This window comes from Lacerta agilis, chromosome 2 (genome assembly GCF_009819535.1).
Source record: "Lacerta agilis isolate rLacAgi1 chromosome 2, rLacAgi1.pri, whole genome shotgun sequence".
Lineage (NCBI taxonomy): Eukaryota > Metazoa > Chordata > Lepidosauria > Squamata > Lacertidae > Lacerta > Lacerta agilis.
Genome location: NC_046313.1, coordinates 55,052,935 through 55,071,277, shown reverse-complemented (window position 1 = coordinate 55,071,277; position 18,343 = coordinate 55,052,935). Strand labels below are relative to the sequence as shown.

At 37.8% G+C, this 18,343-nt stretch overlaps 1 protein-coding gene across 3 annotated transcripts in view; it reads right to left on the bottom strand.

Annotated features, from left to right (window-relative positions):
• Positions 1-192: 192 nt before the first annotated feature.
• The window catches only part of PCBD2 (pterin-4 alpha-carbinolamine dehydratase 2), a 35,403-nt gene continuing 17,252 nt past the window's right edge, over positions 193-18,343 (bottom strand). For 2 of the 3 annotated variants that reach the window (XM_033140125.1, XM_033140126.1), the window contains exons 3-4: positions 3,104-3,184; positions 193-1,200 (exon numbers count right to left, since the gene is read on the bottom strand). In XM_033140125.1, the coding sequence (XP_032996016.1) occupies positions 1,105-1,200; positions 3,104-3,184 (177 nt within the window). In that variant the 3' untranslated portion in view covers positions 193-1,104. Of the gene's footprint in view, positions 1,201-3,103; positions 3,185-3,612; positions 3,631-18,343 lie in introns of those variants that run through there. The other variant, XM_033140128.1, reaches the window with a different exon arrangement.

Genomic DNA, 18,343 nt, shown 5'->3' with positions numbered 1-18,343 from the left:
CTAAAAGCAAATAGCCCCAAGGCCTGTAAAATATGGGACATCTGGCAACAATACTATAGGAATTTGTTTTAGGAGGGCATATATAAAGATGAACATTATAAATCCAAGAATTTCCAATAAGAATATACAGTTTATGCTAAAGCACTTCATTACTATGACAATGATGCAGAATAAAAATTACACGGAAACAAATTACAGAAGAACTCCATTTACTCATTCCAAATGTTCACATGATTTTTGCCTCTCATGACACAAGTTGTTGTTTCTTCTCCTTTTTCCCCCACTGAAAAATATTTTACTGCAATGCCCTGCTTAAAAACCACACAAATGCCTTAAGTACCTAACAGGCCTTTTAAGAAAGTCATCTCAGACTGCAGTCCCATCCAGGGAGTAAGCCCCAATGAACAAGGTGGGACATACTTTCAAACTCTGCCAGCACAGCATGAGACTCTTAATGTCAGGGTGGTGGGTTCAAGTCCCATATTGGGCAAAAAGATGCAATCAACGTGACTTAAAGGAACTTAACCCTAACAGGATTGTGGCCACAATTCTTTAAGTCCATAAACCATTACGATTTTCAAGAATGCAATGTGACCTTTGAGCACAGAATTAGGTCATGTGTAATGGCTGGTATCCAAGAGTCCCATGCATGAGGATGGTGGGTCTTCTTTTTGGTGGGGTGAGGGGGGTGTCATGAGGAGCTACAGTGTGAAATGGGTGAGCCTGAAAAGCATCAGGATTTGCATAGAAATTGCAAAGAGCCTTTTAATCTCTCAGCCTTTGATGTGCAAGTTACTACAGGTCAGTTATCAAGCAAAAGCTGCGGTTACAAATAATGCTTATCACCATTCAATGCAATATCAGAAATTTGAGCTGCAATTCTCAGGTTGATCTGTGTCTTCTCCATTACAGGATATAAGGATATGGCTAAGGAATCTCTGTTTCCTTACTCTTCAGCAATGGAGGAATTTCAGACCAATTTTCAGAGAGAGAGAGAGAGAGAGAGAGAGAGAGAGAGAGAAGACTGAACAAGCGTCTCATAACAATGCAAAGAAAAATATTTTGAAGGAAATGCTGTTTTGTGATGATTTCGGCATTCATTTGTTAGACAGATGCAGCAGCTTTGTCAATAAACTGAGCCAGCTTGACATCTCGCTTCGTCATTCCACCGCAGTCATGGGAAATGAGAGTTATCTGGACCTGTTTTAACAAGAGAAGAGGAAAATATATATAATTCACCAACCCATGTGGTCTAATGCAGACTGACCAGATCCGGATTCTGCCTGAAACTCTTTTACACACATCTTGATTTGTATATTTACAAACAGTTGGTTTAAATAAATAAAAAAAAACCTGTCTGATTGTAAATTGGAATGGCACGGCTTTTTCAAATAAAAAAGCATCACATAACACAGCTGTCAGGTGAGCAGCCTTGAGAGAACTTGGAGACTAACCAAAGAGAGCTCCAGTGCAGAGCACAGAGAACACTTTAGGGTTAGGATTCTTGGGCTTCTTCCAGAAAGAGGTGTCCAATTAAGTTACTCAGTTTGGGAGGGGGGAAGAGTTGAACAGATTGATTTCAGAAGGAAATCAAGTCATTGACTCAACTGCAAATGCTACGTTGTGCGACTCAAACCAGAATCCTAACAGTGAAGAGCTGGCAATACTTTGCAGTTCAGCCCTGAAAGGGAAAACAAACAAGGTCAGTCCTTTAATGGTAAAATACAGCTGCCTGCAGGAAATTATTGACACCTCCATAATGGAATGCTACATGCTACTTTGCTAAATTTCTGTTAGCAAAAAAAAAGTGGGGGAAAGGAGGGAGGTAAGTGATAGAGCTTTTAAGTCTATATGACTTCTGTCTAACTCTCAGATATTAAAACTGTGCCAGAAATATGTTTAACTCAGAATTCTTGCTTTTCAGTACTACTGATTATCAATTTTCAACACAAATAAAGGAGTCTGTTATTATCAGAAATGATGCTGTGCATATTGCACTCATTAAAGTCACCCTTAGATTTGGTTTAAAATGGGTTATATTTAACTGCAAGCAAACCTTTCTCACAGTGCAATATGAACACTTAGCAAATAGCATTTATAATGCCCAAATCATAAGCACGTAAGTTTAAGATCCTTCTCTGAGACTTTCATTTCAAGTTGCTTTCTCACAGATTCCTGCCCCCTTCACAAGTTTTCTATCCCTCATTTCAGAGCTAAGAGGCATGTTTTGGTTGTAAGTTGCTTTGGGTTGCCCTAGGCAAATTTAATAAATAATAGTAATTGGGATTCTACATTTCTGAAGAGTCTGAATTTCTTATTTCTTAATTTGGAAAATTTGAAAGCAAAGTCTTAATTTTCCTTTACTTTTAAGAGGTCTAAAGAGAAACCAATTTTAGAGATCTACTTTAGAAGATGGATTGCAGCTCATGGCGTGTTGTAGGGCCACCCTAAACTCATGTATGGCAAAACAGGTTTGGGGTTGCTTTCTTCAGTTTTTTTTAAAAAGCTGCACAACCTGTCTGACCCAAAGTAACAGTGGGACAAAGGAAATAGGTCTGTACAACTTGGGTGAGGAATCTATGGCACTCCAGGTGTGGTTGGTCTTCAATTCCTAGCAGCCCCAGCAAAACAGCCAATGGTCAGGGACAATCGGAAGCACCATCCAACATTGGGAAGCTCACAGGCTCCTCACTCCTGATGTATGTTATGGGGGGAAAGGCCTCTCTCAAATGTCCAGCTCTTAAAACCACCATCTGTTTCCAGCATTAGATACTTAATATATTTACACAAATGTTTTCCTCAGTGTGCCATACATGATTTTTATAAATATGGAGTTAATATCTCTCAAGCAGCCCTAGAAGTACTGGCACCTTAAAATCAGCAAAATATAACATCTCGCTGCTGAGATGTTAACAGAAGCATGCAAGACTCTGAAATACTCTGCTGTGAACGGAGGAAGCACCTTTCAGGAAGGTGAGAGCAAGTGTAGGATAGCAGAAACAACAAACAAGGCCAAGATTCTCTACTCACATTTCCAGGCTGTTTTTCAAGGATGACCAGCCAAGGAAAACAGTTACTGGTATATTATGATGCAGTTCATTACCTTATTGTATACATTAAACCACTCAGGGTGGTGATTCATCTTCTCAGCCTGAAGAGCAACACGAGTCATAAAGCCAAAAGCCTGTGTTGAGAAGAAGAAAAATATTTAAAGGTATTATATGCTTTGTTGATGTTTCCCTCCTTATGGGAAAACTTAAAAACAAAAACAAAAAAACCCTGCATTAAATAAAAGTTGTAAAAATGTAAAAATAAATAGGCCCATCTTGTCCAGCATCCTGTTCTCAGTGGCCAACCAGATGCCAGTGGGAAACCCAAAGTTATGACCTGAGAGCAACAACATTCTTCTGTCCTGTGGCTTCCAGCATACTGCCTCCGACTGTGGAGGCACAGTGTAGCCATTGTGGATGATACGCACAGATAGCCTTATTCTCCATGAGCGTGTCTAATCTTCTTTTAAAGCCATCCAAGATGGTGACCATCACTGTCTCCTGTGGCAATGGGCCTGCATAGTTTAACTGCGCACTGCTTGAAGAAATCGTTTTCTTTTACCTGTCCTGAATCTTCACTGGATCTAGTCTAGCCTTACAAGAGAGGGAGAAAATATTTTCGCTATCCACTTTCCCCCATGACATGTCTCCTTTTTTTACATACATACATATGGCACTTTTAACTTGTGCAAGAATAGTAGAAGGGAAGGGCAATTACAAAACAAGAAAGATGCTGAGAAAAGGCCTGCAATGGTTGCAATGCAAACAAAACCCAGCATAACTTCACTTGTGGAATAGAAGCGTTAGCTGAGAATTAATTCTCAATGTCCATACAATATTTGATGGTGAGGTGGAAAAGCATAGCTTGCCCATCTGTATAATAATAAATTTCTCAAGTTGCATCCCACGTTAGTTATACTTAGAGTAAACTCATTGAAACTAATGGACATGATTAGCTGAAGATGAAGATCATTAATTTCAATGAGTTTACTCTGACTAACATTGAACATAGGAAATATACTTTAGGAGTTGTAGTCAAAGTGCTTCAAATGGATTGTGTTGTTGATAATGATTTTTTTATTTTTATTTTTTGCACATAGAACAACTTCTTCAAGAGCAATGGAACTTCGCCATCCAAGCTGCTCTGGGGGATCCCCCCAACCCGCTGGAGAATATTTGGGAATGGTTGGGGGGAGCATGTGGGGGGAAGGAAAATTTCATTTTGCATGTGCAATGACTTGGTGTGATACATTACCTCAGTGATTCTTACAAAAGCTCTATAAAAGTAGAGCATTACTACTACTACTACTACTACTGTTGCTGGTGGCAGGGAAACTAAGACAATATTATTTGGCTTATTGACCACCTAATGAGTTTGTGGCTGTTGTGAGATTTGAGTCAGATGCTTCCACACACAAACTCTTATCTGCTAGGCTACACCAGCTTGGCTTTGTGTGAATCTAACTCTGTAACTTGACTTCCAATACTGAAGTCAAAAGTACTACTAATAACCTAGTGTAAAGATTATTTTAAAAGAAATTTATCTATGATGTATTAAATATGTTCTTTAAAATATATCTTTATAAATTACTATCTAACCATAAATCTAACTGAAATCTCATTACAAAAGGGCCTGCAAAGAAATATGTTCTATCCTACAGCAGCAATTTTGAACGCACATATAATCAAGAAACAGCATAATGGTCGGTAATAGTTCCAGTATTTTTTCCCCCTCCGCCACTGGTGACTGAATGAAGTATGGCTTTGCAAACCATTTTGTCAGCAAGATGAATGCAGTCATTACAATCAGGGCAAATTATTCCAATGAAGTTTTTCATTTACAAATCACCAAACTGTCAGCAATTGAAACGGTCAGGCGCGTTCCAATACTGGTTTCCTTGATGGTCTTGTTTTGTCGCAGCCTCAACCTATCCATGTTTACCCGAATTTAAGCACCACTGAGTTCTACAGGACGTGTTTTCCAGTAAACGTGAACAGAAGTGCAGCCTTTATTTCACTTGCACTAAATTGTAAAAAGCAGTTTTGAAACCTTTGTGAATAATGTAAGCGCTCAGCAGTAATTTATGCAAAATCCTTCCGTAACTTTGTTTAAATACCAACTGTACAAGTATTTTAATTTAATATTTGTTTTCTTCAACATATGGCTGGCTGCTATATATGGTCAACTTCCTATGTTTTTATAAGCAGGCCAGGGCAAGCAAATCTGAGGGTAAATTTTAGTTGGTAGCCATCCCATAGGGAATATTTCAGCCATTAAAAAGTAGGCTAAACTTCACCGGACATAATCTAGGGAAAGTTAAGCACAGGCGAGTCTCATTCAAATAAAAAAAGTAATATTAATCAACTTGAAGTGCATTTGTAAGACCTCTTGGGCTTCAAAGGTTACAAGGCACATTTTAAGTAAATAAATGATTTGTCCCTCTTGTAAGGACTGTGATTTGCACATATGTAGCGTGGAATATTGAAGTCTTCTGATCAGGTTTACATGGACTTGCAAGAGGCACAAATCTTGGTTACAGTCCATTTTAAACACGTACAGCCATCCCCCTATTGCATACATTTTGTACCATGAAAATGAGAAGCAGGTCTGTTGAAGTAATTTCAGCAGAGCAATCTCCATTAAGCCCCCTAAATACTTCCCTTGCTAATTAAATGAAATTAGAACTTTATTGTTTATGGATCACCTTTTGTATCTGTAGGCCTGTAACCTTCCTTTTATAAAATACAATTGGCAGTAGAGGGAGAAGCTATTTAGGATTGATTATATATGAAAACATTATTACATAATCAGTTTGGACATTTCTTCACGTCTTGAAACATAATCAGTAATTGGGTATAATTGGTGATCAAGGAAACTATCTGGTGATCAATTAAAGTAATTACCAGATTCCGGTATCACGGCCAATCTTAATTTGAGCTGGAGTCTGCACTTCTTCAACTTTAATTTAAAAGAATGAATATTATTAAGCAGTCTGCGAGCCAAGATCATGGTCAAGCATACGTGATATGGCAGGAGTGTCAGATTCGTTTTGGTGAGTTTTGTTTGCCAGCAAGCCAATTCATGTTGGAAAGTGTTTTGTTTATTCTGAAAAATACCACCATGGCCTTGACCTTCATTCCAGCACCATAAGTATTCTAGTTTACATAAGTATTCTAGTTTACCACAATGGGAGTATTTTCATATCCAAATTTTTAAATCATTCAACAGTTTTAAAAAGCAACTCAGTGGAAAACAAAAATTAGCACTGTGATTTTATCAATAATGAGAGCCCTTTTAAGGCCAAGGTGTCTCCTTATCCCACTGATCGAAAGTGAAAAATAAACCCTAAAAAGGTTTGTTAGGGCTGAAAGGCAATATAAAAATATATTTTTTAAAAAAGGAAGGAAGGAACCTAGCTAAGACTTCCTAAAGAAAGTGAAGCCAAGATAGAAACATTTGAGCAAACTACTCATACACATCCCAAGCCTTGGGCCAGGAAGACTAGAAGTGTGGAGACTCATGTCATCCATGAGATAAATGGAAAAGCCATGAAAGGTCATTGGCTTCTACTGTGATCTGGCACTTGCTAGGTTGAAGAAGAGTGTGTGTGTGTGTGTGTGTGTGTGTGTGTTTAACTTATGAATCGTTTCCCAAAGCAACATGCAATAGTCCAGGAGTTTAACTCCACACCTTATCAACAGAACTGGCCCAAAAGATAAAGAGGAGAGGGAGAAAAGTTCTTATCTCTCTTAGTAAATGCACTCAACGCCTTTCTAAGGAAACCAATAGGAGATATGTTCAGATACAAATGTCTGATATGTCTGATTTTTCACAGAGAATTTCTCATCATCTTCAACATGCTCCAACTAGTTTTTTTTAGTTGCAACTCCAGGAAACTATGACACATTACACAAAACCATATTTTTTTATATAGCATATGCAGTGCACAAGCCCTAAACATCAGTAGACCTGATACCTGAATGGGGTTAGCATATTCATTCATTCATTCATTCATTTATATTTAGGAAATTAATGTGCACTGCTTACTACTGTAATTAAGTGTTGTAACAAGCATTGCAGCCTACATTACAATTCCCCCCTCCTTCCCATATCACAATTGGGTACTACTTCTTGATACCTGTGAAGGGTTAGACACTTGTTTATCAGAAAGCAGCTTTGAGAAGGCTTTGTGCCTTGAAAAGTCAGATAAATAAGTAGCCAGTTCCAAAGGTTTCATCATATTCCAACATCATACTTCTGATCATGATAACAACAGTGATTTGGCTAGAATTATTCTAAAGTGTTTTGTTTTTAAAGCACAAGCACAAAAATAAAGGCATTAAAATGTTCTATCACATCTTTAAGAAGCAAAAAAAAAAATTAAGTAAGCAGCTAGAAATGCATCCTTAAAAACCATAAGCAATAGTCTGAATTTACAAAAAGATGGCCTTGATAATCTAGTATTCCCAATAAAACTGAGCTGAAACTTCTCTGAAATAACAGCAAATTCCTCTGTTGTGGGCAAATAGTTCCATAAATGTGGGATCCTAAACATGTTGTGTTGAACTCAACAGGACTTGCTTTCTCATAATGAACATACTCTAAGAAAAACAGAGGATGCCAGAAAACTGTTTTTATATGGGTCAGATATATGAAACATACAACATCCATATGCTGTGGCAAAGTTTTTATGCAATCTGCATTTGATGACATCATTGTGATAAATCTGTCCAAACAGAAAGAAATGAAAGGACATTTTGTGCTACCTTCTTTGCGCTCAAAATCACCAAATACTGTAGCTATCAGAGGAAGACACTGTGTCTGGGGTAATTTGCTATTACTCACTCTTAGATCAGGAAAACTATTTCAATACTTTTAAAAACTCAATGGCTCAAAGGATGCTAGCAGAAAAACCTCTTCCCCTCATGGAAGGACTGCTTCCAACCTAACAGAAGACAAGTCATTCTGCACAAAATTGTCACATCACAAAGTTTTTCCTCAAAGCCTTCTATAGCTCACTATATTTTATATACTACAGCCTACACCTCCTCTATTCTCCATGTTTCTCATAGTGTAATGCAATCCACCAGGAAATTGTGGCAGTATACTACAAGTCATACTCCTCTAGCTTGCAGAACAGCTCTTATTTTCTCCATCCACCTGGTTCTTGGGATCCAAACCAATGATTTTGGAAAATGTTTATAAAACTTATTGAAAAATTTATCCAAGCAATGTAAAGTGCTATGGGTTGTTTGGATTAGTTTTACATGCAAACTCAGTTTGTGTCACTCCAAACAATGAGATAAAGCTAAAGTTTGTTATTGGCTTACCACTCATGGTTTATTTGGAGAAGGCAAATCATGAGCCCTGAATTACCATTACCTTGCTCCAGGTAAGAGAAATGAAGTGGATGTGATTTTCTATCTATGCACCAGCACAGTTCCTCATTCATCTTTAGCCCTAGTTTGGGTGTAAGCAAGGGCAATATTGACACATAAGTCCACCACAGCCTTTCGTATTGCTCGGATACATTACCAAGCTTGATAAGCATTTCTTGACATGTAGGTAGATTACCCTTCCAACTCTACAACTCTATAATTCTATGTTTGCTTTTATGTCGTAAAACGATTTCTGCAGCACACATCCTATAACATTACTGCAGCAAACCGTTATTCTGATCCCATTTTGCAACACATGTGCACTCTATTCACTTCTAAGGATTCATACAATTTCTTTGGGAAATGGAACAAAATTACTGAAGGCTATGCTATGTTTAGAAAGCTACACACTTCCTAATTATCTTTTACTTAGCTTTGACTAGCTTCATAATATTCTCTTCTTGTGCCAATGACAATTACTATGTCCAACACACACAGCCAAAATCAATACGACAGTTTTCTAAGTAACTGGGTATAAAATGGATCGGGAATACATGTGTTATATAGGTCTCCATTCTACTTTCTACAAATAATTAATCAGCAAATCCAAGTTACGTGCTCCAATGCCACTTATCAACATTGCACGCCACTTCCCACATATAGGAACTCCTTGCTGGATCATAACAAATGACCAGCTAAACCAGCATTTTGTTCTGAACAGCGGCCAACCAAATATTTATCACAATCTGGGCAAGAAGGCAACAGGCACCCCTAGAGTTGTCTATCCACAAACAGAGGACCTGAGTGGATTTCATGCAAACTGTACACTGTTTACCGGTAATCCTTGGGTTTCCTTTTTCTGATATCAGATCCATCATAGCAAGAAACTTCATCACAATGAAGATGAATCCTAAATTTGTTTAAACGAACTGTGGTATACTGACACTTCCTAAAAATTACACTGTTATGATTAATTCCTCTTTTCTCCGCAAATGACTCCTACTGGGTTACCTTGGTTTACATTTATATACACAGAGTTGATTCTGCATATAACATCGTATTTGAAGAGACATGTGCTGCCTGCTTGCCCTAGCAACACTGAAGAGGGAAACTGCAAGAGTCTGGACAACCAGCCTCCTCTAGGAGCCTACCACATCCTAGGAGTGGGTGGGGGGCATCAGGGCATTCATGAAGATAAAAATCAGAATGTTTGCACTTCTGAAAAATACAAAAGTACAGTTATAGCTGTATGGCATCAACATGCAACTTTCACTTCTTTTGCACACTAATTCATGTTGGGCTCCAAATTTAGATTCTTCCAGTAGGGCAAAAAAACAAGGCATGCCACATTGGAACCTAAATAATTTCTGGTATCTGCCTCATCACAACTTATTCATATAAAACAGAGGCTTTGTTCTTTTTATGCTCAAAGGCAGGTTAGAGACCAGTGTTCAGATACTGAGCACTACACCTCAACTCTGTATTTTTCTAAGAAAATTAGAAGAACTTTAAAGAAAATATATGGGGCTTTGCCCTTTTTACTAGGATTGTAGACTGCTCCATAGCTTCCACACTTGTTTACAATTATGCTGGTGAAGAAACTAGCTAGCCAGCTCTATATCAAACATTTTGACAGCAAAAGCACAAACACTGATCTATTTTAAGTAGTTTGCCACTCTGTGTAATCTTGTAAAAGCCATTCTTGCCTTTGATATTTAGACTGTTTACACTAAGTATGTTATTCAAACAATGTTTTACATATTAACAAATAATGTGAACAAAACTTCACGTTAGAGCAAATTCTTTAACAACTGTCCTGCCAAAATGCTGTGATTTTCCTATAAAATTATTCCTATTTGTTGATCTTACATTGGATGAAACATACTGTAACAATCTTCATAATTTATGTCCTGTTGGGACACCATGATTTAAAGTAACATAATACAGACCAGCACCACTGCTAATCTAAACCACCTGACCAGATAAACAACAGTTTCCCCCTCTCTCTTCACTGAGGGCATTTCTGTTTATTGTCATATGATTTGCTAATTTTCAGGACATGAAGAATAAATGCAGCCAAATCGAACTGTGGATAAAAGTAATGGCCAGTTACACAGTATATTCACATGCAGGTATTAGCACAACGTCAAGAGCTGCAAGAGTGGGTACGAGATATATAGAGAAAAGATTAGTTAAATCAGTACACTTTGATTCTTAAGTAGTTTTAGAAGCTATGTATTTCCCAAATAAATAGAGGTAAAGACTAGGTCCAGCAGCAAGCAAAGGAGTGGGAGAAACTGGTCAGAAAGCAGGTGGAAATGTATGATTTACACACCACTGATATTAAGTAGATGTGCAAATGAGCAGCCCTTATACTCTGTTACAGCAGTGAGAAACTAAGTTTAAGAATATTTTACCATTATGTTTTTTATTAATGTGTCCTATCTTGGAGGTCTTTTCAGGTCAAAAGGGAGGTTTTCGATTCTCTTATTGATAAAGAAATAACTAGCAACAATTAGGCCCACACTCTCCTTTAGTGTGACCTATTTTTGCATGGTCAAATTCCACAGATGAACCCTGATTTACATTGACTTAAGATGCATTCACTTCTTACATAACTATGCAAACGCCCAGCTTTGAGGTGTTTTACACAATCAAGCGGTGTATTAAATTTTGTGAAATAAATGAACAAAGTAAGTAACAATAAATAAAATAAGTAACAATAAATTTACAATAAAAGGCAACTTGCAATTATAAAGCATGAACAAAATTCAACTAAGAGGCAAACTTGGATTCTATAGCCAGAATCCAATGAACCATGCAACAGAGCCCAGAGGGTCTCAAATTTGTTTCTCTCAAACAACATTCCTTCCCCACACCCTGTCCAATGCCAAATGACAGACTGCCTTTGATCTGAAGGGAATTTTTAAAAAAACCATTTTGATATAGCATGAAGGTCAGCTGTTTGGGAGGGTGGGATTGAAAGTTCCATGCACAAGCTTTTAAGTGAGCAGAAAGTAGCTATTTGGACCCTCGCCCACATTTCTGGCAAAGAGACTCAGAAATCATGCTAAACAGGTAGGAGCCTTGATCGTTAAACATACTGCACAGATGCTGCTTTTTAAAGCCATACTTGGGGGGGGGGGGTTTATATTTCTTCATAACATAACCAAGTTTTTACAGCATTCTCCAGCTTCATAAAAAGGTTTGAAAGTGATGTTTTTCTTATTTCTTTTTATTCATAGTATTGTCAAAAAGTGTGTTGGAGGAAACAGCAAAGAAGAAAGGATGTCAGATGTTCCATGTGTTACCACAGGGTAAATATCACTTACCAGCTGACATCCCACTACCATCTCCTTTCCCCAGGTTAGTTATCATGCTTTGTGCTCAACAAGAAGTGGGGTGGGAGAAAAGATGTCACTTGTATTAGGAAATTTGCCTGTGTGGTCATGGAGTGTTTTGTTCTTTGTTTGAAGTAAATGGACTTCCAGCACTCAGCCAAAATATTCTGTTATTCTGTAAGCTCTAGCAGCAAAACACCTGCTAAAGCAATCATTGGCTTTAAATAATAAAGTCTCTGTGTACAATTCAAAAGGACAGAAAGTTTGCTCAAACACACTCAGAGTACTACCTTATTGCACCTCTCAAAGAAAACTAGACATTTCAGGCCCTTCTTAAAGTCATTCTGATTAGAATATGTGCTTTTAAACTGTTAGCTCACATGATTTTTATCCACCTGCGATTTCTGAATATTACACAGCAAACTACACACCTGTGTTAAGCGGAGCACGTTTGAAATTGTAAACTCAAGAAAAAGGGAAGTAAGATGATAAACCCAAGCATCTTGCTCACAGAAATGCCCCTTCCCCACAAAGGAGGGCATGAAAGCACAATGGTGTGTGGCAGCAAAGATCCTAAAACAAGAAAGAAGTACCGAAACACAGAAATCCAGACCATACATTTATGAGCAAAGCAATCCAAAGAGGGTGGGAGAAGAACAGGATGCATATGTTCCCCTTTTCCTGTGCTCTGCCAAAATTAGGACAATAACACAGGAACCTTACACCGAGCCAGCCAATTGGTCCATCTATCTCAGTATTGTCTACAGCAGGGGTCCCCAAACTAAGGCCTGGGGGCTGGATGCACCCCATTCGCCTTCTAAATGCGGTCCGCGGATTGTCTGGGAATCATGAGTTGAACGTGTCCTTTTATTTAAAATGCATCTCTGGGTTATTTGTGGGGCATAGGAATTCGTTGGTATTTTTTTTTCAAAATATAGTCCGGCCCCCCACAAGGTCTGGGGGACAGTGGACCGGCCCCCTGCTGAAAAAGTTTGCTGACCCCTGGTCTACAGCTGGTGTCCTATTGGTTTACAGCTCACAAATATCACAAAGTAATATTTTCTTTTTACTTAAAATCAACAATAAAAAAAGAATACGCATGGCTAAAGATTGCCTTGGAAATCATTACTCTTAACACTAATAAATAAATGACCATTATCCGACCAATTTATTAATCTGCTTTCCAACATAAATCAACTTCAATGAAACAGCATTATCATTTATACTTTAAAGCTAATTTGAAATTTACAGTAAAATTATATAAAGCAACAGTTAGTGTCAGACTTGAAGCCTACCTCAACTTTCAATCTGGTTCACAGGCAGCCAGAGGAGTACAAGACTACAAGGGAGAACTATAGGACACCTCCCGGTATGGACCCCTTCATACACAAGCCCACTCTGGCCCAGATCCCCCAGACAATCCATTCAGAATTACATAGAAGAACCAGCCTAGATGGCAGCATCTCCTGCTGAGAAGTATGGAGGTGTGTCACTCCTATACCAGAGATAGCAGAAATCTGGCACACTGGCCCTTGGGAGCTGCATGTAAGTGTTCATGGCAATTAGCACTAGATTCATCTGAGAGTGTAGAATCCTCCTGACTCTCTGTGCGTGCCACATGCAAATCCCAGACACTGGCTTGTGAACAATGTTTTTAATGTGTGTGCACAAATGGTGATTTTCCATAGTTTATGTCTTAATATAAAGGAGACTTTGGATCCAAGCTAAAATAAGGAAGAAGGAAATGTGAAAATTATACCTAACCAGCTTTCATTATGCAGTTTCCTTTTTACGAAAGAGAGGTTTGAATTGTTTAATGGAAATTAAACATACCAAAGCCTATCTTCTGCTTTTAGCACTTACGTGTGTGTGTGTGTGTAAAAGAAAAGGCATGCCGAATTATAAAACTGTTATTAAAGGTTAGGTAAAATGTCTGAATTATACCAGAAGAATGACAATGAAGAAGTCTGCTTTGATTTTATTATGGTTGCAAATTTCAACAGGTTTGGTTAGTCATCTAAATCATTAGTCTATAATCCTATACTCACTTAATCTTGAAGTAAGTTCAATGGGACTTAACTTCTGTGTAGACATGGCTAGAATTGCACTGTTAATCAAGTTCCCTGCCCCTGATTTGTGACCCTTAAAAAGTACCATGTATTCCACCATGTTGCAGCATTTCTTCTTCTTTGTCCTTTCTGATGAAAAGTAAAGATGACAGTCTCTATCTAAAGCCAGCAGTTAGTTTGAACTTGCTTGTACTTCACACTTAAGAGAAACTGTTGTGTTGTTTTTTTTAGGAATCTCAAAAATACATCTTCATTGAGATTCTGCAACATACATGCTTACTGAAATGTAATAAATTGATAGATAAATCCCTTATACACACAAAAAAATGGAAATGGTATGTGTAATATAAATCTAGAAGATAGTCCTTTGCATGAAGAATCTACTCTAATTCACTTCTAGTTCTTCTACTGCCATCTTCATCAAGAAAATAAAACCAAATCACAAGAAAATAATCCCTACCTTCCCTTTTACAATTCAAAATATTGTATTACAAGAAACTTTCGTCAGTTAACAATGTCAGTGTTTGCTAAACACAAAAATCAAGTTAATGTAGGTTCACCAACACATTGTAAGATCTAGATGCAACAATGAAACTCTGAATTGAAATTCTCAGTTTCTAAATGAGGGGGATCACCTGTACATCTAGAATTTTAGACACATTCATGCTACTTTAATGCACTGACCAGTTAACTTTCTTGGCCCAGCCAGAAGAAAAATTCCAAAACAGTGAAAGCAGAGGAAAAAACTAAAAATAGAGCCCCAGCCAGTAAGGCTGATTTACAGCTTTATGAAAAGACAAAATGAAAAACTGTACTTGATCCCAACTGATAAACTGTGGAGCTGCCAGTGGTTTTTCAGAGCAGATGTAACATTTTAGCAAATGTGATTGTTTGTGAAAGAAATAATTCTGATCAAAAACGAAATTGCAGCCAGCACAAGCTCTGCACTTTGTCATTGTAATCCACTCTGACAGGAAGCAGTAAGTGGAGATTCCTACTGTGAAAGGAGCAGATGTGAAAGGTCAGCCTTGGCCTGGAACTTCAAAACCGTTAACGTGTAAAACAGTGTGCATTAAAGCCTGAAACAGCTAACCACTGGATTAACGGATGTCCGCTAAGTGGGTTTGATGTTCTTTTGGCAAGTAATGGTTAATTTTTAAAATAGGTATAATTGTAGTTTTTCTCTCCCACCCCCTTTTTACCTTTTTACCAGCCAGAGTCCATTTTAATTACAGAGTAATTTTTTTAATGCTTTTAGAAAGAACAAAAAGAACACACAATTTTTATGAACTTGTTCACGGCCACAATTTCAAAGTATAAGGCTGTTAAAGAGATTTGGATAGATGTAACCTCTGCACTAAATATTACATCCAAGACACCAACTATTTATCCAAAAGTGTTCATGAAATCTACAAGACAAAATGTTTATTAACATTTTAAAAATGAATGTCCAGCTGAGATCTTGTTGAAAGACGGAGGCGATGCAAAGCTAAAGACTTGCACAACTGCAACAAAGCAGCTGAAAACAATACATGGTACAGAATGAATGAATGAATAGTGATGGGTTTTTCAGACATGGCAGAACTCCAAATTTCAGTTAATCAAGCCATCTTACAAGTATTCGGCAGCTCAAATTAAGAATAAATAGCTGCCTTCCTTCTGCAGTTGACCCAACCATATGTTCCTCTCCTTTTGAACGTAATGAGGAATCATGAATATACAAAGTGTTCACAAAGCTAGTAACTATGTGATACTTGTGGATTTGGTACAGCTAATGTTGTGGCCCTCTTATAAGCTGCAAGATGGGCTACAAAAGAAATGTCAATGTTAAAACCAGAACATTTAATTCATTATCTATAAATACATCTCTTTTCACACTTTCAAATTAGCTGACTAAGACAATTGCCACTATACCTTGATATCTAGTGGTGTTTTTATCCTCTTCAAACAACCATAAAGTTTCAAAATCAGCAGGAGACATGAGGTGAGGGCTGCTATTCATTAATTTTTGTTTCTTACATTTACAACACATCTTTTATCCAAGAAGGTAAATGCAATATATATAGTTGTCCTCTCCATTTTATCCTCACACCAAACCTATCAGGCTATGAGAGAATTACCAGCACAAATTAACCCAATGAGCTTCATGGTGGAATCAGGATTTAAAACTGGGACTCCCCAGTCCTAGTGCAACACTCCAACTAAACTACACTGCTTCTAAAAAGCACCAGGATATTTTTTTAAAAAAAAAAAGTTTTAAAAAGTGTAAAGTCTCTTTGAGAAGCAAAGACAGTCACACAGTTGTTTGGATTGTGGCCAGTGTTTTCACACATACTTAAGATTCACTGTAGAATAATTATTATAGCATATAATAGTTAATAAATCTATACTACTTTCAAAAGATTTGTTTTCATAAGAGCCAAACTGTATGGAACTTCCTGGCTCTATTTATTTTGGATAGGCCAGGATTAACATACCTAAACCTGTATTGCAATAATCACAGTAAATTCTAGAAGAGCATCTCCATTCAAAAGAGAGAGAGAGAAAATAGACACACACACACACACACACACACGTGTGTGGGGGGGGTGCAGACTGTTGGGCTTGGACGTGAAAACCACAGGTTCAAATCCCTACACAGGCTTGAAGCTTTTGGGCAAGTCACTATCTCTCAACATAATCTAACATACAGGTCTTTTATGAGTGCAAGCATCACTCTGAGGTTCTTGGAGGAAGTGATGGGTAAATTATTTCACAGAAGAATAGAATCATAGTGTTGATTATTCACTTGTAACAAGTTAAATAACCTCACAACACCACTTAAAGAAAAGTCACAGCTAAATCTTACCGATAATAATATGCACCATGCCAGAAGTGTGGGGAAGGGCTACCACATCTACCTTAGTGGCAGAAAGTTCCAGGTTCAGTTCCTGACATCTCCAGGTAAGGCTGGGAATACATCCTACCTGAAGTTCTGGGAAAGTCACTGCCAGACAGTGTAGGCAATACGGAACTAGATTGGCCAGTGGTTTGACTTAGTATAAAGCAGCTTCCTATATTCCTATGTGCAGCTAGAATCCCATTTTTATCAGCATAGCACACTAGCTCTTTTGAGCAGTTCATAGAAGGCAGGCTATAATAGCCCCAGCCACCATTTCTCAATTTCTAGCCTTCATAGTTCAACATGGAATTTTCTGTGCCCAATCAAATTGCCATTCTCATTCTAAAAACAGAGTCAAATGGTCCCCAAACACTTCTGCAATGGTTTAATTATTAGCAATGGCTGTGCCTCCTGATACTGACAATTTATTATTTGGGTATTAGAGCATGCAGTAGCTAAACATGAACAAAACAATACTTGGCATTTGTGCAGACTTTCGCCCCCCAACCAAGCACTCACAGGACTAACAACTGCTCCCTACCAAAACAGAGGTGAGCTCTGATTCCTGGGTGAGCCATCACTGCCTTTATGAAGCAATGGAATCCAAAGGCAACAACCTAATTGGATCTCTTCTGATAAATTGTGCCCAAAAAACTGGTTTACTAAAGGACCAACCCCATAGTAAGAAGGCAGAATGAATGAGGATAGTGAAGAAAACCCAACTTCCTAAAGTTGATAAATGTGGTGAAAAATAATATATGGCAATAGTGCTAATTTCTCTTCCATAAGCATGTTGCCGTTTACAATGGCACTGTATTTTGAAATGAAATATTGAGGAAGTATGCAACTTTTGAATCTGTCACTGGTGGAACAACTACAAATAGAAAGAATAGGGCCGTTTCACACCTGCCCTCTCACTCAGAAGTAGTTTGCTGCAATAGCTGTATTAGCGCTAAAGCTCTTCTCTTCTGTACTAGTTGCACCGCCAACACCAGTTCTGTTCATTCCACTGCATTCAGACCAACTGAGATGAAGTAGGTTTCTGCTGGTGAAAGCACACCCTTATGAAAATAGAGCTACTAATGTAGCGTAAAAGTTCTATTGTTTAAATTGGGGGGGGGGGCTGATATTGTTTTTAAATTAACTGCACATAGGGATGAATGTTGCCTTTACCTTAGGTCTTTTAACAGACTCAAGCATTTTTAGTGGTGCTTTTGACTACCATTGACACCCTGAATGCTGTGAAGTTAAGCATTTGAATGCAGACAACTGCAACAACCTGTGGAATTTCATAAATTCTCCTATTACAAGGAAAAACAATGCCAAATTTCATAATAAAATATTTTTTTTAAAAAAAACACCATGTTGATCAGGTTTACCAGTTTCCTAGCCTTTCTCTCAAGACAGAAGAAATGATGATAAATGGTTAATTTTAAACTTCATTTAATCATCACCCAGGAAATTAGCTTTTGGCACTAGCAGCATGTTAAAATTACGAATGGATGGAAAGCTTCCAGGTCTCACAGCTAAACCTTTGCCCTGCAATCTTTTGAGTCAGATACAAGAGTGTTATTTACTCACCCAATGAGAAGTTATAAACCAAAAGAGGATCTGGTCACGTCA